Raw genomic sequence first — 23,730 nt, forward strand, 5'->3', positions numbered from 1 at the left:
GTGAGCGTGCCATCTGTGCCAGCCCTGAGCGTGCCATCTCTCTCACAAATAGTGGGCCATAGAAAGCCTATTTAATTTTTTTTTTTGGTTTTATAAATTCTCCCTGAAAAAAAGGGAGATTAATATTGGCCTCTGGGGTTGTGTGCCAGTTGTGAGCGTGCCATCTGTGCCAGTCCTGAGCGTGCCATCTCTCTCACAAATAGTGGGCCATAGAAAGCCTATTTAATTTTTTTTTTTGTTTTATAAATTTTCCCTGAAAAAAGGGAGATTAATATTGGCCTCTGGGCTTGTGTGCCAGTTGTGAGCGTGCCATCTGTGCCAGTCCTGAGCGTGCCATCTCTCTCACAAATAGTGGGCCATAGAAAGCCTATTTAATTTTTTTTTTGGTTTTATAAATTTTCCCTGAAAAAAGGGAGATTAATATTGGCCTCTGGGCTTGTGTGCCAGTTGTGAGCGTGCCATCTGTGCCAGTCCTGAGCGTGCCATCTCTCTCACAAATAGTGGGCCATAGAAAGCCTATTTAAATATTTTTTTGGTTTTATAAATTCTCCCAGAAAAAAAGGGAGATTAATATTGGCCTCTGGGCTTCTGTGCCAGTCCTGAGCGTGCCATCTGTGCCAGTCCTGAGCGTCCCATCTCTCTCACAAATAGTGGGCCATAGAAAGCCTATTTTTTTTTTTTTTTTTGGGTTTTAGAAATTCTCCCTGAAAAAAAAGGGAGATTAATATTGCCCTTTGGGCTTGTGTGCCAGTACTAAGCGTTCCATCTCTCTCTCTCTCTCTCAGTCAGTGGGCCATAGAACGCCTATTTTTGGTTTTATTTGTTTTCTAAATTCTCCCTGAAAAAATCATTTTATTTTATTTGGTTTCTAAATTCTTCCTGATAAAATCATATTTTTTTTATTATTTTTTTTTCTAAAGTCTCCCTGAAAAAAAAAAAAAAAAAAAAAACAGTGGGAGATTAATATTGGCCTTTCTGCTTGTGTGCCAGTCTTGACTCCTGGGTGCGTCATCTCTCAGTCAGTGGGCCATAGAACGCCTATTTTTGTTTTTATTTGTTTTATAAATTCTCCCTGAAAAAATCATTTTATTTTATTTGGTTTCTAAATTCTTCCTGATAAAATCATATTTTTTTTATTATTTTTTTTTCTAAAGTCTCCCTGAAAAAAAAAAAAAAAAAACAACCAAAAAAAACAGTGGGAGATTAATATTGGCCTTTCTGCTTGTGTGCCAGTCTTGACTCCTGGGTGTGCCATCTCTCTCTCTCTCTCTCTCTCTCTCTCCAATTGTGGTCCATAGAAAGCCTATATTTTTTTTCCTTGATTTGGGTTCCAAAATCTACCAGAGAAAATAACTACATCAATCATTGGTAGAAAAATATTGGCCTCTGGGCTTGTGTGCCACTCCTGACTCCTGTGTGCGTCATCTCTCAGTCAGTGGGCCATAGAACGCCTATTTTTGTTTTTATTTGTTTTATAAATTCTCCCTGAAAAAATCATTTTATTTTATTTGGTTTCTAAATTCTTCCTGATAAAATCATATTTTTTTTATTATTTTTTTTTCTAAAGTCTCCCTGAAAAAAAAAAAAAAAAAACAAACAAAAAAAACAGTGGGAGATTAATATTGGCCTTTCTGCTTGTGTGCCAGTCTTGACTCCTGGGTGTGCCATCTCTCTCTCTCTCTCTCTCTCTCTCCAATTGTGGTCCATAGAAAGCCTATATTTTTTTTCCTTGATTTGGGTTCCAAAATCTACCAGAGAAAATAACTACATCAATCATTGGTAGAAAAATATTGGCCTCTGGGCTTGTGTGCCACTCCTGACTCCTGTGTGCGTCATCTCTCAGTCAGTGGGCCATAGAACGCCTATTTTTGTTTTTATTTGTTTTATAAATTCTCCCTGAAAAAATCATTTTATTTTATTTGGTTTCTAAATTCTTCCTGATAAAATCATATTTTTTTTATTATTTTTTTTTCTAAAGTCTCCCTGAAAAAAAAAAAAAACAAACAAACAAAAAAAAACAGTGGGAGATTAATATTGGCCTTTCTGCTTGTGTGCCAGTCTTGACTCCTGGGTGTGCCATCTCTCTCTCTCTCTCTCTCTCTCTCTCTCTCTCCAATTGTGGTCCATAGAAAGCCTATATTTTTTTTCCTTGATTTGGGTTCCAAAATCTACCAGAGAAAATAACTCCATCAATCATTGGTAGAAAAATATTGGCCTCTGGGCTTGTGTGCCACTCCTGATTCCTGTGTGCGTCATCTCTCACTCAGTGGCCCATAGAAAGCATATAGTTTGTTACATTTGTTTTCTAAATTCTCCCTGCAAAAATCTATTTTTTTTTTGGGGGGGGGTTTCTAAAGTGTTCCTGAAAAAAATAAAAATAAAAAAAAAATAATAGTGTGACATTAATATTAACATTTGTGCTTCAGTGACAGTCCTGCGTGTGGGGCATCTCTCTAATTTGCAGCCACCAAAAAAAGAGTGTGTAACATTGGGCCTGATTTTCGCTGTGGTCTCACCAACCTGTAAAGGGGTAGCTAAATCATACTGAAGTTATAGCTCACCGTGTAAGTTGTGTGACTGCAACAAATAACGTTAGTTTGGTTACGTTTTTAAAACAATGAGGAAGTCTAGTGGAAGAGGTCGTGGCCGGGGGCGTTCATTGTCAGCTGGTAATGAGGGTAGTGGTAGTGGTGGAGCATCAGGTGGTCGTGGGGAAAAAAATATTGCACCTAAGTCTGGAGCTGTGGAGCCAGGTTCGTCGTCCGGCTACACAAGGCCTCGAACGCTCCCTTTTCTGGGATTAGGAAAACCGCTTTTAAAGCCGGAGCAGCAAGAGCAAGTTTTGGCTTATCTTGCTGACTCAGCCTCTAGCTCTTTTGCCTCCTCTCGTGAAACTGGTAAAAGTAAAAGCAGCGCGTCGTTAGTGGATGTTCACGGTCAGGGACAAGTCACTTCCTTGTCCTCTTCAGCAAAAACAACAACAGAGAAGAATGCAGCAGGCGACACAACGGGTTACTCCATGGAGCTCTTTACACATACCGTCCCTGGCTTAGAAAGTGAAGCAGTTAACAGTCCATGCCCATTACAAATTGAATCTGACATGGAGTGCACTGACGCACAGCCACAGCCAGACTACTATGCTGGTCCTTTGACTCAGACCACAACATTGCCCTCGCAGGGTGCTGATCAAGAATCAGACCCTGATGAGACTATGTTGCCCCATCACGAACGCTATACCACCGAACGACACGGTGACACAGACGAGGTTGCGCAGGAGGTACAAGAAGAGTTATTAGATGACCCAGTTCTTGACCCCGATTGGCAGCCATTGGGGGAACAGGGTGCAGGCGGCAGCAGTTCTGAAGCAGAGGAGGAGGAGGGGCCGCAGCAGGCATCAACATCGCCACAGGTTCCATCTGTCGGGCCCGTATCTTGCCCAAAACGCGTGGCAAAGCCAAAACCTGGTGGAGGACAGCGTGGCCATCCGGTTAAAGCTCAGTCTGCAATGCCTGAAAAGGTATCCGATGCTAGAAAGAGTGCAGTCTGGCATTTTTTTAAACAACATCCAATTGATCAGCGCAAAGTCATCTGTCAAAAATGTTCTACTTCCTTAAGCAGAGGTCAGAATCTGAAAAGTCTCAATACTAGTTGCATGCATAGACATTTAACCACCATGCATTTGAAAGCTTGGACTAACTACCAAACGTCCCTTAAGGTTGTTGCACCCTCGGCCAATGAAGCTAGTCATCAACGCAACATCCCTTTCGGCAGTGTAGGACCACCATTTAGCGCACCACCTGCTGTATCTGTGCAGGTATCTTTGCCAGGCCAAAGCAGTCAGGGTCAGGGAATCACCAGTTTCGTAGTAGGAAACACTGCATCTAGGGCACCGGCGGCAACAATACCATCTCCCACCGTCTCTCAGTCTGCCATGTCCACCGGCACCCCCGCTAGTTCCATGATCTCCAGCTCTCCAGTCCAGCTCACCCTACATGAGACTATGGTTAGAAAAAGGAAATACTTAGCCTCGCATCCGCGTACACAGGGTTTGAACGCCCACATAGCTAGACTAATCTCGTTAGAGATGATGCCCTACCGGTTAGTTGAAAGCTAAGCTTTCAAAGACCTGATGGACTACGCTGTACCACGCTACGAGCTACCCAGTCGACACTTTTTTTCCAGAAAAGCCATCCCAGCCCTCCACCAGCATGTTAAAGAGCGCATCGTCCATGCACTCAGGCAATCTGTGAGCACAAAGGTGCACCTGACAACAGATGCATGGACCAGTAGGCATGGCCAGGGACGTTACGTGTCCATCACGGCACACTGGGTAAATGTGGTGGATTCAGGGTCCACAGGGGACAGCAAGTTTGGGACAGTTCTGCCTAGCCCACGGTCTAGTAAACAGTTGTCTGTAGCCGTTCGCACCCCCTCCTCCTCCTCCTCCTCCTCGTCCTCCTGCAGAAGCAAGAGCTCGTCCACAGACCGCAGTCGCACAAACACTCCATCCGCACCTGCCACTGTTGCACACCAGGTCTCCCATTATGGGGCAGCTACTGGCATACGTCAGCAGGCTGTATTGGCTATGAAGTGTTTGGGCGACAATAGACACACCGCGGAAGTTCTGTCCGAGTTCTTGCAGCAAGAAACGCAGTCGTGGCTGGGCACTGTAGATCTTGAGGCAGGCAAGGTAGTGAGTGATAACGGAAGGAATTTCATGGCTGCCATCTCCCTTTCCCAACTGAAACACATTCCTTGCCTGGCTCACACCTTAAACCTGGTGGTGCAGTGCTTCCTGAAAAGTTATCCGGGGTTATCCGACCTGCTCCTCAAAGTGCGTGGACTTTGCGCACATATCCGCCGTTCGCCTGTACACTCCAGCCGTATGCAGACCTATCAGCGTTCTTTGAACCTTCCCCAGCATCGCCTAATCATAGACGTTGCAACAAGGTGGAACTCAACACTGCACATGCTTCAGAGACTGTGCGAACAGAGGCGGGCTGTTATGTTTTTGTGGGAGGATACACATACACGGGCAGGCAGTAGGATGGCAGACATGGAGTTGTCAGGTGTGCAGTGGTCGAAGATTCAAGACATGTGTCAAGTCCTTCAGTGTTTTGAGGAATGCACACGGCTGGTTAGTGCAGACAACGCCATAATAAGCATGAGCATCCCCCTAATGCGTCTGCTGATGCAAAGTTTGACGCACATAAAGGATCAGGCGTCTGCACCAGAGGAAGAGGAAAGCCTTGATGACAGTCAGCGATTGTCTGGTCAGGGCAGTGTACATGACGAGGTACCGGGCGAAGAGGAGGTGGAGGATGAGGAGGATGATGGGGATGAGTATATTTTTAATGAGGAAGCTTTCCCGGGGGCACGGGAAATTGGTGGCGTGGCAAGGCCGGGTTCTGGTTTTTTGAGGGACACAAGTGACGTAGATTTGCCTGCAACTGCCCCTCAACCAAGCACAACCGCAGATTTGACAACGGGAACTTTGGCCCACATGGCGGATTATGCCTTGCGTATCCTCAAAAGGGACACGCATTACAAAAATGATGAACGATGACGATTACTGGTTGGCCTGCCTCCTTGATCCTCGCTATAAAGGCAAATTGCAAAATATTATGCCACATGAGAACTTGGAACTAATATTAGCAACAAAACAATCAACTCTTGTTGACCGTTTGCTTCTGGCATTCCCTGCACACAGCGCCCGTGATCGTTCTCACACGAGCTCCAGGGGCCAGCAGACCAGAGGTGTTAGAGGGGCAGAAATCAGAAGTGGCGTTGGCCAGAGGGGTTTTCTGACCAGGTTGTGGAGTGATTTTTCTATGACCGCAGACAGGACAGGTACTGCAGCATCAATTCAAAGTGACAGGAGACAACATTTGTCCAGTATGGTTACAAACTATTTTTCATCCCTTATCGACGTTCTCCCTCAACCGTCATTCCCATTTGATTACTGGGCATCCAAATTAGACACCTGGCCAGAATTGGCAGAATATGCATTGCAGGAGCTTGCTTGCCCGGCAGCTAGTGTCCTATCAGAAAGAGTATTCAGTGCTGCAGGTTCAATACTAACAGAAAAAAGGACTCGTCTGGCTACCCAAAATGTAGATGATCTAACCTTCATTAAAATGAACCACAACTGGATTTCAAAATCTTTTGCCCCACCCTGCCCGGCTGACACCTAGCTTTCCTATGAAAAGGTCTTGCCTGTGGACTATTCTGAATGACTTTTCCAATCTCGTAATTTTCTTCACCTGATTGTCCAGCATACGACATGTTTCCACCTCACGAAATGGCCAAACTCCCCACACGGGGCCGTGCTATCGCCACTTTGCGCTTGGACCCTTGAGAGTGCTGTTTGTCTGAAGAGGTGGGTGTGGCCGCTTTTGGTCGACGGCACTGCCACTGGGTCCCTCATAGTACAATAAAGTGTCTCTGGCGGTGGTGGTGCGCACCCAACGTCAGACACACCGTTGTAATATGAGGGGCCCTGTGCCTGTACCGCCGGCCACAAGACAGTTCCCCCCCCCAGCTCAAACAGTGCTCTACCACTAGCAAAATTATCTCTCACAGCTTCACCAATGTGTAGTCTAGGCGCTGACATCCTTCAATGCCTGCCACTGACAATACCATTGTTTTGACATTTTTGTTATGTTAGGCCTTCGAAGCCTGTCTGCGGTCCCTTCTTTCTACAACTACTACACTGACCAGGCCACTGCTGGCCGTGTTACCCTGGAACCAATTTAAAAGTGCCTACAGTCAGCCCAATTTTGTTATGTTAGGCCTTCGAAGACTGTCTGCCGTCACTCCTTCCACTAGACTTCCACTGACCATACACTGCTGCCCATGTACCCCTGGAACCAATTTAAAAGTGCCTACAGCCAGCCCAATTTTGTTATGTTAGGCCTTGGAAGCCTGTCTGCGGTCACTCCTTCCACTAGACTTCCACTGACCAGACCACTGCTGCCCGTGTACCCCTGGAACCAATTTAAAAGTGCCTACAGCCAGCCCAAGTTTGTTATGTTAGGCCTTCGAAGCCTGTCTGCGGTCACTCCTTCCACTAGACTTCCACAGACCAGACCACTGCTGCCCGTGTACCCCTGGAACCAATTTAAAAGTGCCTACAGCCAGCCCAAGTTTGTTATGTTAGGCCTTGGAAGCCTGTCTGCGGTCACTCCTTCCACTAAACTTCCACTGACCAGACCACTGCTGCCCGTGTACCCCTGGAACCAATTTAAAAGTGCCTACAGCCAGCCCAAGTTTGTTATGTTAGGCCTTGGAAGCCTGTCTGCGGTCACTCCTTCCACTAGACTTCCACAGACCAGACCACTGCTGCCCGTGTACCCCTGGAACCAATTTAAAAGTGCCTACAGCCAGCCCAAGTTTGTTATGTTAGGCCTTGGAAGCCTGTCTGCGGTCACTCCTTCCACTAGACTTCCACTGACCAGACCACTGCTGCCCGTGTACCCCTGGAACCAATTTAAAAGTGCCTACAGCCAGCCCAAGTTTGTTATGTTAGGCCTTCGAAGCCTGTCTGCGGTCACTCCTTCCACTAGACTTCCACAGACCAGACCACTGCTGCCCGTGTACCCCTGGAACCAATTTAAAAGTGCCTACAGCCAGCCCAAGTTTGTTATGTTAGGCCTTGGAAGCCTGTCTGCGGTCACTCCTTCCACTAGACTTCCACTGACCAGACCACTGCTGCCCGTGTACCCCTGGAACCAATTTAAAAGTGCCTACAGCCAGCCCAAGTTTGTTATGTTAGGCCTTCGAAGCCTGTCTGCGGTCACTCCTTCCACTAGACTTCCACAGACCAGACCACTGCTGCCCGTGTACCCCTGGAACCAATTTAAAAGTGCCTACAGCCAGCCCAAGTTTGTTATGTTAGGCCTTGGAAGCCTGTCTGCGGTCACTCCTTCCACTAGACTTCCACAGACCAGACCACTGCTGCCCGTGTACCCCTGGAACCAATTTAAAAGTGCCTACAGCCAGCCCAAGTTTGTTATGTTAGGCCTTGGAAGCCTGTCTGCGGTCACTCCTTCCACTAGACTTCCACTGACCAGACCACTGCTGCCCGTGTACCCCTGGAACCAATTTAAAAGTGCCTACAGCCAGCCCAAGTTTGTTATGTTAGGCCTTCGAAGCCTGTCTGCGGTCACTCCTTCCACTAGACTTCCACAGACCAGACCACTGCTGCCCGTGTACCCCTGGAACCAATTTAAAAGTGCCTACAGCCAGCCCAAGTTTGTTATGTTAGGCCTTGGAAGCCTGTCTGCGGTCACTCCTTCCACTAGACTTCCACTGACCAGACCACTGCTGCCCGTGTACCCCTGGAACCAATTTAAAAGTGCCTACAGCCAGCCCAAGTTTGTTATGTTAGGCCTTCGAAGCCTGTCTGCGGTCACTCCTTCCACTAGACTTCCACAGACCAGACCACTGCTGCCCGTGTACCCCTGGAACCAATTTAAAAGTGCCTACAGCCAGCCCAAGTTTGTTATGTTAGGCCTTGGAAGCCTGTCTGCGGTCACTCCTTCCACTAGACTTCCACTGACCAGACCACTGCTGCCCGTGTACCCCTGGAACCAATTTAAAAGTGCCTACAGCCAGCCCAAGTTTGTTATGTTAGGCCTTCGAAGCCTGTCTGCGGTCACTCCTTCCACTAGACTTCCACAGACCAGACCACTGCTGCCCGTGTACCCCTGGAACCAATTTAAAAGTGCCTACAGCCAGCCCAAGTTTGTTATGTTAGGCCTTGGAAGCCTGTCTGCGGTCACTCCTTCCACTAGACTTCCACTGACCAGACCACTGCTGCCCGTGTACCCCTGGAACCAATTTAAAAGTGCCTACAGCCAGCCCAAGTTTGTTATGTTAGGCCTTCGAAGCCTGTCTGCGGTCACTCCTTCCACTAGACTTCCACAGACCAGACCACTGCTGCCCGTGTACCCCTGGAACCAATTTAAAAGTGCCTACAGCCAGCCCAAGTTTGTTATGTTAGGCCTTGGAAGCCTGTCTGCGGTCACTCCTTCCACTAGACTTCCACTGACCAGACCACTGCTGCCCGTGTACCCCTGGAACCAATTTAAAAGTGCCTACAGCCAGCCCAAGTTTGTTATGTTAGGCCTTCGAAGCCTGTCTGCGGTCACTCCTTCCACTAGACTTCCACAGACCAGACCACTGCTGCCCGTGTACCCCTGGAACCAATTTAAAAGTGCCTACAGCCAGCCCAAGTTTGTTATGTTAGGCCTTGGAAGCCTGTCTGCGGTCACTCCTTCCACTAGACTTCCACTGACCAGACCACTGCTGCCCGTGTACCCCTGGAACCAATTTAAAAGTGCCTACAGCCAGCCCAAGTTTGTTATGTTAGGCCTTCGAAGCCTGTCTGCGGTCACTCCTTCCACTAGACTTCCACAGACCAGACCACTGCTGCCCGTGTACCCCTGGAACCAATTTAAAAGTGCCTACAGCCAGCCCAAGTTTGTTATGTTAGGCCTTGGAAGCCTGTCTGCGGTCACTCCTTCCACTAGACTTCCACTGACCAGACCACTGCTGCCCGTGTACCCCTGGAACCAATTTAAAAGTGCCTACAGCCAGCCCAAGTTTGTTATGTTAGGCCTTCGAAGCCTGTCTGCGGTCACTCCTTCCACTAGACTTCCACAGACCAGACCACTGCTGCCCGTGTACCCCTGGAACCAATTTAAAAGTGCCTACAGCCAGCCCAAGTTTGTTATGTTAGGCCTTGGAAGCCTGTCTGCGGTCACTCCTTCCACTAGACTTCCACTGACCAGACCACTGCTGCCCGTGTACCCCTGGAACCAATTTAAAAGTGCCTACAGCCAGCCCAAGTTTGTTATGTTAGGCCTTCGAAGCCTGTCTGCGGTCACTCCTTCCACTAGACTTCCACTGACCATACACTGCTGCCCATGTACCCCTGGAACAAATTTAAAAGTGCCTACAGCCAGCCCAAGTTTGTTATGTTAGGCCTTCGAAGCCTGTCTGCGTCCCGTTCTTTCAACTACAACTACACTGACCAGGCCACTGATGGCCGTGTTCCCCTGGAACCAATTTTAACTTGCCTACAGCCAGCCCTATGTTATTATGTTAGGCCTTCGAAGCCTGTCTGCGTCCCGTTCTTTCAACTACAACTACACTGACCAGGCCACTGATGGCCGTGTTCCCCTGGAACCAATTTTAACTTGCCTACAGCCAGCCCAATGTTAGGCCTTTGATGCCTGTCTGCCGTCACTCCTTCCACTAGGCCTCCACTGACCTGTCTATTGCTGCCCGTGTACCCCTTGAACCAACCTAATAAAATATTTAAAAAATTAATTTGATTATAAAAAATAAGATCGTGTTGAGATCTCAAATGCAGACATTTTAACAATCAAAACAAACACACAACAAATATCTGGAACTGTACTACAAAGGTCCAACAGCTACAATTTCTTTCTCCTGCAAGAAGTTAACTGAAAGTTTTTTGGAGTTGTTAACACAGATATGGCATCCACCGAGTGTTGTCCTGTCGCGTCTCCTTTAAATTATTTCCAATAAGATGTTAAACTATTAATTTAATAAAATCAATAACTAAAAAAATAATTGAGTAAGTCAAAAGCACATTGCAAATAAACATTAATTACAAATCAAGAAGCATGGCGCGTCCGAGGGTGAGTAGATACCGAATAAGAATATAATCACCCTCGGACGCGCAATGCTTATTTACAACAGCCTTCCTTCCTAAGAATCAGCCCTTTCGTGGTGTAGAGAGAGGTTGTGTTACACTCCAAGGTGTTCCCCAGGTTGCCTTTCCTGACCTTCGATCTTCCGGCTCTCGTTTAGTAGCTGTTGGAAACTACGCTGCATTAGGCCTACTAATTGTGTATGGGTGAAACAGTGGCGCATCTGCGGTCCCTCCTTCCACTAGGCCTCCACTGACCTGTCTACTGCGGCCCGTGTACCCCTTGAACCAACCTAATAAAATATTTAAAAAATTAATTTGATTATAAAAAATAAGATCGTGTTGAGATCTCAAATGCAGACATTTTAACAATCAAAACAAACACACAACAAATATCTGGAACTGTACTACAAAGGTCCAACAGCTACAATTTCTTTCTCCTGCAAGAAGTTAACTGAAAGTTTTTTGGAGTTGTTAACACAGATATGGCATCCACCGAGTGTTGTCCTGTCGCGTCTCCTTTAAATTATTTCCAATAAGATGTTAAACTATTAATTTAATAAAATCAATAACTAAAAAAATAATTGAGTAAGTCAAAAGCACATTGCAAATAAACATTAATTACAAATCAAGAAGCATGGCGCGTCCGAGGGTGAGTAGATACCGAATAAGAATATAATCACCCTCGGACGCGCAATGCTTATTTACAACAGCCTTCCTTCCTAAGAATCAGCCCTTTCGTGGTGTAGAGAGAGGTTGTGTTACACTCCAAGGTGTTCCCCGGGTTGCCTTTCATGAGCTTCGATCTTCCGGCTCTCGTTTAGTAGTTGGTGGAAACTACGCTGCATTAGGCCTACAAATTTGGTATGGGGTGTAGAGACAGGTTGTGTTACACTCCAAGGTTTTCACCAGGTTGCCTTTCCTGAGCTTCGATCTTCATGCTCTCGTTTAGTAGTTGTAGAAAAGTACGCTGCATTAGGCCTACAAAATGGGTATGGGGTGGAGAGAGATGGTGTGTTACACTCCAAGGTGTTCCCCAGGTTGCCTTTCCTGAGCTTCGATCTTCATGCTCTCGTTTAGTAGGTGTCGGAAAGTAGGCTGCATTAGGCCTAAAAAATGGGGTGGAGAGAGATGGTGTGTTACACTCCAAGGTGTTCCCCAGGTTTCCTTGCCATTGCTTCGGTCTTCCGACTCTCGTTTAGTAGTTGTAGAAAAGTACACTGCATTAGGCCTAAAAAATGGGTATGGGGTGGAGAGAGATGGTGTGTTACACTCCAAGGTGTTCCCCAGGTTGCCTTTCCTGAGCTTCGATCTTCATGCTCTCGTTTAGTAGGTGTCGGAAAGTAGGCTGCATTAGGCCTACAAATTGGGTATGGGGTGGAGAGAGATGGTGTGTTACACTCCAAGGTGTTCCCCAGGTTGCCTTTCCTGAGCTTCGATCTTCATGCTCTCGTTTAGTAGGTGTCGGAAAGTAGGCTGCATTAGGCCTACAAATTGGGTATGGGGTGGAGAGAGATGGTGTGTTACACTCCAAGGTGTTCCCCAGGTTGCCTTTCCTGAGCTTCGATCTTCATGCTCTCGTTTAGTAGGTGGCGGAAAGTAGGCTGCATTAGGCCTACAAATTGGGTATGGGGTGGAGAGAGATGGTGTGTTACACTCCAAGGTGTTCCCCAGGTTTCCTTGCCATTGCTTCGGTCTTCCGACTCTCGTTTAGTAGTTGTAGAAAAGTACACAGCATTAGGCCTACAAAATGGGTATGGGGTGGAGAGAGATGGTGTGTTACACTCCAAGGTGTTCCCCAGGTTGCCTTTCCTGAGCTTCTATCTTCAGGCTCTCATTAAATTGTGGTTAAATGGAACAACTGCATTTGGCGTACTAGTTGGTTTGGGGCCTACTATCGGTGTCTGCCACTCCTTGCTGTTCTCCTGGTTTCCTGTCCTGAAATTCCATTTTCAGCCTCTCGTTAAGTAGTTGTTAATGTTAGACTGCATTTGGCCTACTAGTTGGGTTGGGGCCTACTATCGGTGTCTGCCACTCCTTGCTGTTCTCCTCCACTGAACAAAGCTGTGCCGCCTGTTTACTACGGTTGCCAATTTTGAACTGCATTTCGACTACTTACTGATTTGGCCCTACTCTCTGTGTCAGCCTCTCATTCCAGTTGTCCTCCACTGCAATGCCCCCTGGTTATTCCTGTGTTACCAATTTTGAACTGCATTTAGCCCACTTTCTTCTTTGGGCCTATATCTGTGTTTCCACTTCATCGTGCCCATTGCCCAGCCAGTGATAGATGAGTCTGCTGGTACATTGACCCATAACGCAACATTCCCCGTGCACGCTACACAACAACATTGTGACCCTGCTGAAAGTCAGGTTGCTCTTCCCGCATACCATACCACCTTACACGGGGACAAAGAGGAAGGTGCAGATGAAAGTGCAGGTTCCTTCATCAGGTGGGGGGAGGAATACTAGTTGGCGACGTCACTGGCACAGGGCCTCTCATAGTACGCAAAAGTGTTGCTGCCGGTGGGAGGCGCCCCCGCCGTGCAAACACACCGCTGTACTTTGAGGGGCCCTGTGCCAGTGCCAATGCCAACGAGTGGGCCCCCCCTGCTTGCTCAGGTTCACAGCACTTGCAAAGTTGAAATACTTACCTCTCCCTGCTCCACTACCGTGACGTGGTCCAGATTTCCTGGGCCCACTAATTACTTGAACCAGCCCTACCCCCCACAACTTTAGCCAAATGACCCCCAATTTCAAATGCCTTCCAATTATTATAAGGTAAATTACGCTTGACAAGCTTCATTAAGAAGAATGGATGGTTTTGACATTAAAATGGGTACTCTAGGTGTTTTCCTGGCCCCCACTCACTGCCGACTATGCTGCCCCATTGACTTGCATTGGGTTTCGTGTTTCGGTCGATCCCGACTTTACGTCATAATCGGCCGATTTCACTCGACCCGACTTTGGACATAGTCGGGTTTCGCAAAACCCGGCTCGACTCTAAAAAGGTCAAGGTCGCTCAACTATACTGGCAACAGTTGGAATAGTGCCCTAAGCATTCAGATCTATAGAGATTGATGTTGGAAAATCTACAAAAAATGTGATGACATGGTCAAATACTTACTGGCCTAATCTTTCTGCACACAGTGTCGAGAAGCCGATAGGATGAAGATCATAATATCACCACACCCAGGGCATGCAGAATTTAAAGGAAAAGGCAATTGGCAGTAATTTCATTGCATGTAAATGGTCCTATAGATTACAGTCACCGAGCCATGTATTACAACAGACTACTACTACTCCTCCCTAATTATCTCTGACAATAGCCTGAAGGAAGAAGAAAGCAATTTCCATTGCAACAGAGGGCTGAAATGTGGTTCCCTGGGAATATCTAAATAATACTGAAATAACAGACCACATGTAGAGCCGGTGACATCTTATATATTCTTTGATGCAATTCAGATGAACAGAAAATGCACATAAAAGACTTAAGGATGAAATTATGTTTAGTGGATTTTCAGAGTTTATGAATAATACAGAAAAGGGTTTAGATGTGTCAGAATGGGCAACAAATGCTGGCACCATCTCTCAGAAGTAGTTGTGTTTAGGGTTTTTTTTACTGGATCTGTTTAATAGAAGAGTTGCTATGGGCAGTATTAACTATGTAAAGGACTACAGATGACATGATTCCTTACCCCTTTCGCAAGCATTGCCTCTGTTTACAGCTGCCTGCATACCTTTCTATTACAAGGTGTAAGATGGTGCTCTAGTCACTTACTGTCTATCTTTTTTTCTTGGTTACCCAGCATGAGAAACATGATCCATCCAGAGACAGAGAGGAGTTGATAAGAGTTGGGGGTATACAAGGCATGGGATGAGTGATGCCCTGTACTATGGGGTAAGGGAGAGGACAAGAGGGACAAAAAAACTGTCCAATACACTGGATGTCACACAAGTAGAAGATGAACGCCTGGAGCATGATAACATCAATGCACATACATTGGTTTACATAGGTGTCTCAGCTATGGCTTGTGTCATGTACGTGAATAATCTTACTGCATGTAAACCAACTGCTCAATATTTTTAGGCTGGATCACCCCTTTAACCAATTTGCACAACCTGATGCACAACTGCATTAGAGTCCACGTGTATAGAGTTAGCTCAGGAGCTGAGGTTGCTCCATACTGGGCAGATGCTAATTGATTGCAGAAACCCCAAAAAACAACTAGGCCCAAGAGTAATAACTAAAATATTAATTTTATTGTATACAAATAAATAAAACAGCATAAAAATATTGGTTGATGTAATGACGCAATTTAAGAAAAAATACAGACAACAACCTAGTACCGCAAACAAGCAACAGGATGTAAAGCTACAACAATGACCCCTAGAAAGATACAATGGGTGTAACCAAGAAATACAGTACACATAGAGCTGAATAAATATATACGGCTAATATAATATGCGGAACAACCCTGTTGGTCAAGATTCCAATTGTTCAATAAAAGTGCATAGTGCCAAAGTACAATACATGAAGTTAATATGACCCATCAGTAACTGTGCAAAACCTACATAGGCAGAAATATACTCCAAGTGGAGAAAGCCCTGATGAGATGGCTTGATGAGATGGCGTGTGAGGCACGCACATGCGAGCAAGAACAGAGGGTAACAGTTCCGGTGGTGAAGGTCCAGAGCGGAAGTGGCCGTGAATGCAGTGGCTGCGCCCGAATGGGTGGAAGATTTGCAGGGAGATATCCAAGACATGAGGGAAGACTTGACAGAAACTGAAAAGAAGGTGACATAACTGAGCTCATCTGGGAGCAGAGCTTTCTCAGAACCGCGACGGGGCGGAATAGTGTCTAGACGTGAGGAACTTCCTACCTGCTTCCTCTGTGGAGAGCTGGGGCACAAGGCCCACATGTGCCCACAATGATGTGGGTGGCCTCTCCGTTAAACTAGGAGGCTTTGAGGCTGGGGGACGTCTCCTGAAGCCAGAACAGCCAGAAAGAAGAACCAGAAGTCGCACCAATTTACTTTCAATGTGTCCGTTAGTCTGGGCCGAAATAGATGGACGGGCCATACGCTGTCTGGTAGATACCAGCTCCCAAGTAACCACGATGCCAGAGAAGTATTTCAGAAACCATTTCCCTGAAGCGATGAGGCCTTAGTGGGGACAGGTGATAAAGTTGATAACAGCCAATCAGCTCCCCATCCCGGTCGCAGGGGTGGCATGCAAATTAGAGTCTGCTGCAAAGACTTGGGCCGCTGAGGTGTGGTATTGACTTCGGGTGACACTGAGCATGGATATACTGTTACCCTGGGGATGAATGTGCTTAAGGAGTTTGGAAGTTTGCTTATCAACAAGTCCCCAGACCTGTTTCTGAGACAATGGAGCCCCAGAACACCTCAACGAAAAATATTTCAACAGTTGATTAGGACGGCTCAGGTGCAAGAAGTCTCCTGCGATGGAAAAGTGCTGGGCAGAGTGGTCACTCCGGCTGAAAACAGTCTTGAAATATCTCCGGCGCAGACCGTGCTCTCTGTCCCTGTCCGGGTCTGCACCCCTCTGGGAGTGGAAGTACAAGTAGAACCAGCTGCTATAGAGAATCTACCACCCGGACTCCTAATTGCCCGAACATTGGCTACCATACGAGATGGGAAAGTGCATGTGAGATGTGTAAATTTGAAAGAGGACAAATTAACACTTTTCCCCAGGCGTGAAATAGCACAACTAGTCGGCATGCCAGAGGAGCTGATACCATCACAATCCGTACAGTTGACAGCAAAAAAAAGGAGACCCTTGGACTTTAACAGTAGAAACTCATTCAATGTTGGAACCCCCATGGCAAAGAAAAGGGCAAAGAATCTTAGAACAAATGCGGGCTGAACTAACAGAGCTCAAACTGCAGCAGATACAGCAGGTGGAAGATGTACTCGGACGCTATCAAGATGTATTTGCTCGTCATGAGGATGATTTTGCCTGTACCACTGCAATCGCTCACGAGATCCCAACGGGTAATGCTGCACCCATAAGAGAACGCTACCGTCAAATTCCTCCACAGCTGTACCAGGAGGTGAAAGGAATGCTCTCACAGATGTTACAGAATGGTGCCATCCGGGAAAGTCAAAGCCCATGGGCTGCTCCTATAATGCTAGTACGAAAAAAAGACGGCACTCTGAGATTTTGTGTAGACTATCGTAAGTTAAATGCCTGCACGGTGCGGGACTCATACCCGCTACCCCGGATTGAAGAGTCCTTATCCACCTTAGGACAAGCGAGATACTTCTCTACCCTATATCTGGCCAGTGGTTATTGGCATGTGCTGAAGTCCGAACACGACAGAGTGAAGACGGCCTTCATACTACCTATGGACCTGTTTGAGTTTAATAGAATGCCATTTGGGCTGGCCAACGCTCCTGGAACTTTTCAGCGACTGATGGAGAGGTGCTTGGGTGACCTGAATTTCGAAGCCACTTTGATTTATCTAGATGATATAATTGTGTATGCCGCCACGTTCGAAAAACACCTGCAGCGTTTGAAGCAAGTACTGAGCCGGCTGCAGAGACATGGACTGAAGGTAAAAGTGTCCAAGTGCCATTTATTCAGCACCCAAATCGAATACCTAGGACATGTGGTCTCTGCGGAAGGAGTATGTCCGTCACATGAAAAGATTGCAGCAGTGCAAGATTGGCCCACCCCAAAGACTGTCAGGAATGTCTGGGCTTTTCTGGGAATAACCGGGTACTATCAACGGTTCGTGAAAGACTTCACTCGCATCGTGAATCCGTTATTGGAGCTGCTGAGAGGAGTTCCATCTGCAGCCAAAAATTGGGAAATCCAGTAGGGAGAAAGCATTTCAAGCCTTGAAAGTGGCTTTAACAGAAGCACCCTTCCTGGCCTACGCTGACTTCTCTCGGCCCTGCATTCTACATACTGATGGAAGCTTGCATGGACTAGGAGCTGTGTTGACCCAGGTTCAGGACAGGAAGGAGCGAATGATTGCTTATGCCAGTCGTTGTCTTCATGAATCCGAACGGAATCCGGACAACCACAGTTCGTTCAAGTTGGAGCTGCTGGTGTTAGTGTGGGCTATGACAGAGAAGTTTGCAGAATACCTGTCAGTGTCTGAAGTTCTAGTGCGCACCAACAACAACCTACTGGCCCACCTGGAAAATGCCAAGTTAGAGGCCCTGGAACAATGGTGGGTGGCAAGAATGGCGAAATACTGGTATAAGCTCGCCTACAGAAGGGGATCTGAAAACACTCATGCGGATGCGTTGTCCAGAGTGACATATGAGAAGCCTGGTCTTAGCTGAGACGAAGAACTTGAGGCTAAAGAGGTCCATGGGTTCTGGAGTCCTGCAGGACATTGTCAGTCATGCAGGAACTGGTACAAGCGGAGCCCCAGGAAAATTTATTGGGATAGCCTCGGGATGAGTGGGTACGGATTCAACAGGAAGATGGAGGGCTTGCACAAATTCGTCAGTGGGTGACCCGCAAACATCTGCCTAGCAAGAATGAGAGGGAGGCCCTGTCTCCTGGGGCCCTACAAATTCTTCAACAATGGGAAAGATTACACCTAAAGAATGGACTATTGTACAGGAAAATTCAACAACAGCGAACCCTATCCATCACTTGGCAGGTGGTAGTTCCTGAGGCCCTGTTGCCCAAACTGGCCATGGAGGCACACAAAAAAGGAGCACATTTCAGCCAAGATAAGACTTATCAATAGCTTCAGAAATTAGTTTATCACTTACTGAGGGCGAAGGTAGAAGAAGTGTGTCAACATTGTAGAAACTGTGAATTGTCCAAACCCCTGGAACAGAGGGCCCCCCCAAACTATTGTGACCTCGGCCCCACTGGAGGCCTTGATGATTGACTATGTGACAATTGGGGCGGCCAATCAAGGGTATGAACACTGCTTGGTAATGGTGTATCATTTCACCAAGTTTGCCGTTGTGACTCCTACCTGAGACTAAACTGCGGAGTCTGTGGCCTATGCAATCTGTAAATACAGTACTTTATCCAGGTGTACGGCTGTCCGAAGAGGATACACTCGGACCAGGGAGCCTGTTTTCTAGGACAATCGATGGAGGAACTACATCGTATCTACCAAATTGGGAAGTCTCAAACGACGCCCTATCATCCACAGGGTAATGGAGCATGTGACCGATTCAACCAGACTCTCATTCAGATGTTGAGAACGCTGGAGGAAGATCGTAAGATGCGCTGGCCTGAATTAATAGCAGAACTGGTGTGGGTATACAACAACTGTGTACATCACACCACAGGGTACACCCCTTACACCCTGCTCTTCGGCAGACCAGGCAAAGAGATCACAGAGCTGGAGCTGGACCCAGAGGAGGACTACCCATGGATGGGGGTGTCCACCTGGGTACGAGAACATCGCCATCGGCTGCAAACACTATATCGCCTGGTACAGACCGGTTTCAGGAGTTGGAGCATTCTGAGAAAACTCCTCTACGAGGGACAACTCTACAGGCCGGAGACCAGGTGTTGGTACGAGAGATGCGCCCTCGAGATAAACTTGACTATCGATGGGAGAAAACACCATACCGGGTAAAGTGGTGAGTCAGTTCTGAAGGACCCATCTACGAAGTCCAGCCTGAGGGGGAAGAAGATGCCCCCACTTGCACAGTACACCAAAACATGCTCCGCCCCTGCGTGTCCAGGGATCCTGTTTTAGAAGAAGAAAAACCCAGTGTTGCCGAGAGCCCTCCCTTATTTCATAGTGATTGTGAAGAAGAATATCCGAGGCTACCGATAGTGAGGCCGAAAGGAGAGCTAATTTCTGAGACCCCTGGAACGTCTGAAATTCTTGAAATGGCTGCTTCACCAGAACTGGGCACGTCCCCGCCCCCGTCAGTTCAACCTGATTCAACTACTCAAACGGATTTGATGGAAACTCCTAGTTTACGACGTTCTGAACATTTGACAGCAGGAAAAACCCCTGACCGCTTTGATCAGGATCATTTTGTTTGTCGACAAATCGTTCAAGGAATGGGAGAATGCCAGTTCTTATTGCAGGAACTGTCGCCCGTGGAATGGCTAGCACAAAGAGTTGGGGAATGTAAGGAGAAGACCCGGAACAGGCCTACCTACTCCATGACAGATCCGGAATTGTCGGGGCTGTCACCCAGGTTTCATAGGAGAAAGCTTAAACCCCCGGACCGACCTCTGCACCTAGGAGTAGGGGGCGTGACTAAGATAAAAGGGCCACAGCATGCGGCAAATCAGTTAGATGCTGTGGGAACATGCATCGCACAGGAGGGTGTGCGCTTCTGCAGAGGGGCCAACTGCCAGAGTGGGCAAAAACCAGCAGAGGCTAAAAGCTGTTAAAAGAGACTGCCGACAACAACGTACCTGGTACCCGCTGACATCGCTGACCGTGAATGACAGGACACCCAGTCAGGACATAAGCCTGTGCAGTCACCGATGGGAGAATTGGGATACCTGCTGTGAGGGGTTTCCCTGTATCGAGTTGCTCATTGTCCCTGTACGCTGACAGGGGGAAAGACTGTGCTCTGTCCGGCTCATCGTTTCCTGACACACCGATCACTGACTGGACCACAAGGATATCACTGTCGCCGCCAGGATCCAGGACGCCATCTTTTCCAGGACCATACTGGACCCCTGATGCGCCACTGCTTTGGTGCCAAAGTCCACATCCTAAACTAACCGCATTCTGAAGTCGTCAGACTGATAAGTTTGCTATCCTTGAACTTCCTACCCTATGCTTCACACCCACTTCCCATGAGTTACGTCCCCTGATATTGTTGTATCTGTTTTATCCCTGACAGGAGTATATACCTGTTAAATTAAACCCCACATTAACACTTGCTCTGCCTCCGACCCATTACTGCATCTTCCTACCTGCTCACATGTGCATACTCACAACGTGTAAAGGTGAGAATTTTACCTTACAGTAAACTGATTGTTATTTTAGCAACTGTGCTTTTGCGCCCCTCTCTTTACCGTTTCTACGATAAAGCGAATTATATAATTCAAAACTGCAACTCATCCTGCAAAAATAAGGCATCATACAGCTACAGTAGGTCAGCAGAAAAGAACATTATGGCTGTTGGGTGCAATGTGCGCGCCTGTTAGGATTGGGAATTTTGCAGTCACATAGAGTGACTGCAAACTTTTATCCCAAACCTGCACAACCCCTTTAATGCATACTGCCTACGCATTGACCTCACCAGCATGCTGTAACCACCTTGGCTCCCACTAGCTGAGGTGATCTCGGGGGCAGACATATCGTTGGTGCAATGATAAGGGGACCACTTCTACCTCCAAAGCTGATGGAATCATGTATTTGATGAGCTATTAAACTGCACTGGCCCTATATACTTTTCTTGCACAGGGGTCCTCTTTTGTCTGTGTCCACCACTGGGTGATTGATTGCCATAATTTCATCCTTTCAACGTTTTTACGTAGAATTCATATGACTCTGAAAATATCAAACAAACTAATCAGCACAAAGTTTAGCTCTAGCAAATATATGGGACTAAAAAATAATATATTTACTTTAAAGGGGTTGTATGGCCTTCTATCCATTCGAGAGGTTATAACTTTCTGGTCCCTGGGAGCACCAGAACCTTGACCTCCCCTGCTGATTATGACAGCAGGACTTCCAAGTCTCCTATTTGAATGGGATGATGGTTGAGCATGCAAGCTACCACGTCACTCAAAGTCAATGGGTCTGATGGAGACAGTCAACCCGCCAACCTCTGTCAGTCTCAGACAGTGGATGTAAAGAAGTGCCCATGTTCAGCCGAGGTTCCTTTCAAACAAGGAACTGTGACCCTCCATCTTGTGATTGATGTGGGTCCCAGCGAACAGCCAGTTATCTCCTATCCTGCAGATACATGATAACTTGCGATCTTGGTACAACCCATTTAAGCTTCTTTTAAATAGAGCATGTTGCCTTACAGGAGTTGTGATTACAGAGCATAGATATATATTTATGGCGGAGTTTGTGTCTCGGAGGATCGGCATTACGCATTGTGCCGAAGTGAGAAAAGAGAGACAAGTTAAGTTATTTTTGCAAATGATCTTTTACCGCCGAATCTCACAGTAGCTAAACCGTCGGAGCCAGAATGTTTGATGTGAGGCACAGGCAAAGAATCTGATGAGAGAGATATGGAGGCAACTGGGAATAGACAGAAAGCCTTTAGTGAGCAAAGCAGATGTCTTTCAGAAGACCTTGCTTTAATGGTATGGACGTCAGAAACATTCGAAGGGGGCATATTACTTTAATACAATGAGTGTATTATTGCTATTATAAACTCAAATGCCGAGTTGAGCACAGTCTGGCAGGAGAGAAGGCTTATTTTTAGTGATAAACCTCTTTTCATGTTTTTGGCTCTCGGTCACGTCAATCATTTTGTTCACGGTCACCTAAAAAATAACCAATTCCACGGAGGTCAGCCTTTCACCTGTCGCTCTTTATCCACTTGTACAAGCATATAAGAAGTAGAGTGATAACATGCTGTAAAATGTGCACTGTCTAATCGCTCTGAATATGCATAATTACCGTACCCCCTGCTGATTTTGGAATAATAATATCTCGCCTGATAAGATTAACACAAAACGTTAAATCTTGACAACAAAGCAAGAATGCTAAAAAAGACGAAAGGCACAATGAATTACGTAAAAACACTTCATCATCATTTTTCTCATGGGAATGTTTTCTAAAGGTAATCTCATTTTTTTCACTAGCCGCGATTCTAGATGACCCAATGGAATGCAGTAGAGGAGAGCGACTTTCAATCACACTAGCCAAGGACAGAATAAATCGGACGCCAGAGAGGCAAGGGAAATCCAAACTGGAGGTGGACATCTTTGAGCTTCTACGAGACAGCGAGTATGAGACAGCAGAAACAAGTATGAATTTTTTTTCTACTGAAAATATAATGAAAATTTGTACATTTTAATTAGAGATGAGCAGATCGATTCGCAGAGAATCGAGTCCAAGTCGAATTTCATGAAATTCGCTATTCCACACAAATTCAAACACTTCAGCATTTTATTCACGATTTGGCCAATATAAAAAAAACCTTGCCCAGCTCATCACTGAGTAGGCGAATGTCGGATTGCGTGGCCACGTTAGCTTCTCTACAATGATCTGCATTGAAGAGAAGGCTTATTTTTAGTGATAAACCTCTTTTCATGTTTTTGTCTCTCGGTCACGTCAATCATTACTAATGTTTACTAATCATTACTACCGAAACATTACTAATTTTGGTTGCGATTTCTTAATAAATTAGATGTTCTTACATCATATGGGAACCGGATTCTGTATATTACATTTCCTGTTCTTAAATTAATGCAAATGTCTTCACTGCAAATCGAAAATTTTGGGGAAAATTCTGTAGAATTTCAATTTTTAAAGATACGCTCATCTGTAATTTTACTTTACATTGGGATGTATAGCAACATTTTGAATGTGCCCCATTTTACTTTAGCAGGAAGAAAATAAAAAGTTGTATATTTGTTTTATCCACAGTGATAAAGCACACAGTGATATAAAAGTAAATGGATAAATTATTCAGTAAAGCTTTAGCTAATTAATTACCCAAGCAATCATGACACATGAATGGGATAACGGACGTACGGAAGGCATTTATAGGAAAAAAAAATAACATGTGATGTCACGGTACAAATATAAGGCACAGTTCTGGGCTACATCAAAAACGGATGTTATATAATGTCCATAATGATGCCAAAGTGAAGGGATATTCCATATAGTGAAATTAATGCAAATAAATCAGAGATAATACATATAGCAACATCACAAGAAAATGCTCATAACTATGCCACAATAAAAAAAATGATCAACATAATGACATCACAGAATATACAGTCATGGCCAAAAGTGTTGGCACCCTTGAAATTGTACCAGAAAATTAAGCATTTCACCCAGAAAATTATTGTAATTATACGTTTTGTTATACACATCTTTATTTCCTTTGTGTGTACTTGAACAACACAAAAAAAAAATGAAAAAAGGGCAAATTGGACA

General features: G+C 46.1%; 1 protein-coding gene across 2 annotated transcripts in view; it reads left to right on the plus strand.

Annotated features, from left to right (window-relative positions):
- Positions 1-23,730, plus strand: part of GRIK4 (glutamate ionotropic receptor kainate type subunit 4) — a 583,539-nt gene that overhangs the window by 305,743 nt on the left and 254,066 nt on the right. For both annotated transcript variants that reach the window (XM_069742917.1, XM_069742916.1), the window contains one exon: positions 22,428-22,592. In XM_069742917.1, the coding sequence (XP_069599018.1) occupies positions 22,428-22,592 (165 nt within the window). The remainder of the gene's footprint in view (positions 1-22,427; positions 22,593-23,730) is intronic.

Source organism: Ranitomeya imitator, chromosome 10 (assembly GCF_032444005.1).
Source record: "Ranitomeya imitator isolate aRanImi1 chromosome 10, aRanImi1.pri, whole genome shotgun sequence".
Classification (NCBI taxonomy): Eukaryota; Metazoa; Chordata; class Amphibia; order Anura; family Dendrobatidae; genus Ranitomeya; species Ranitomeya imitator.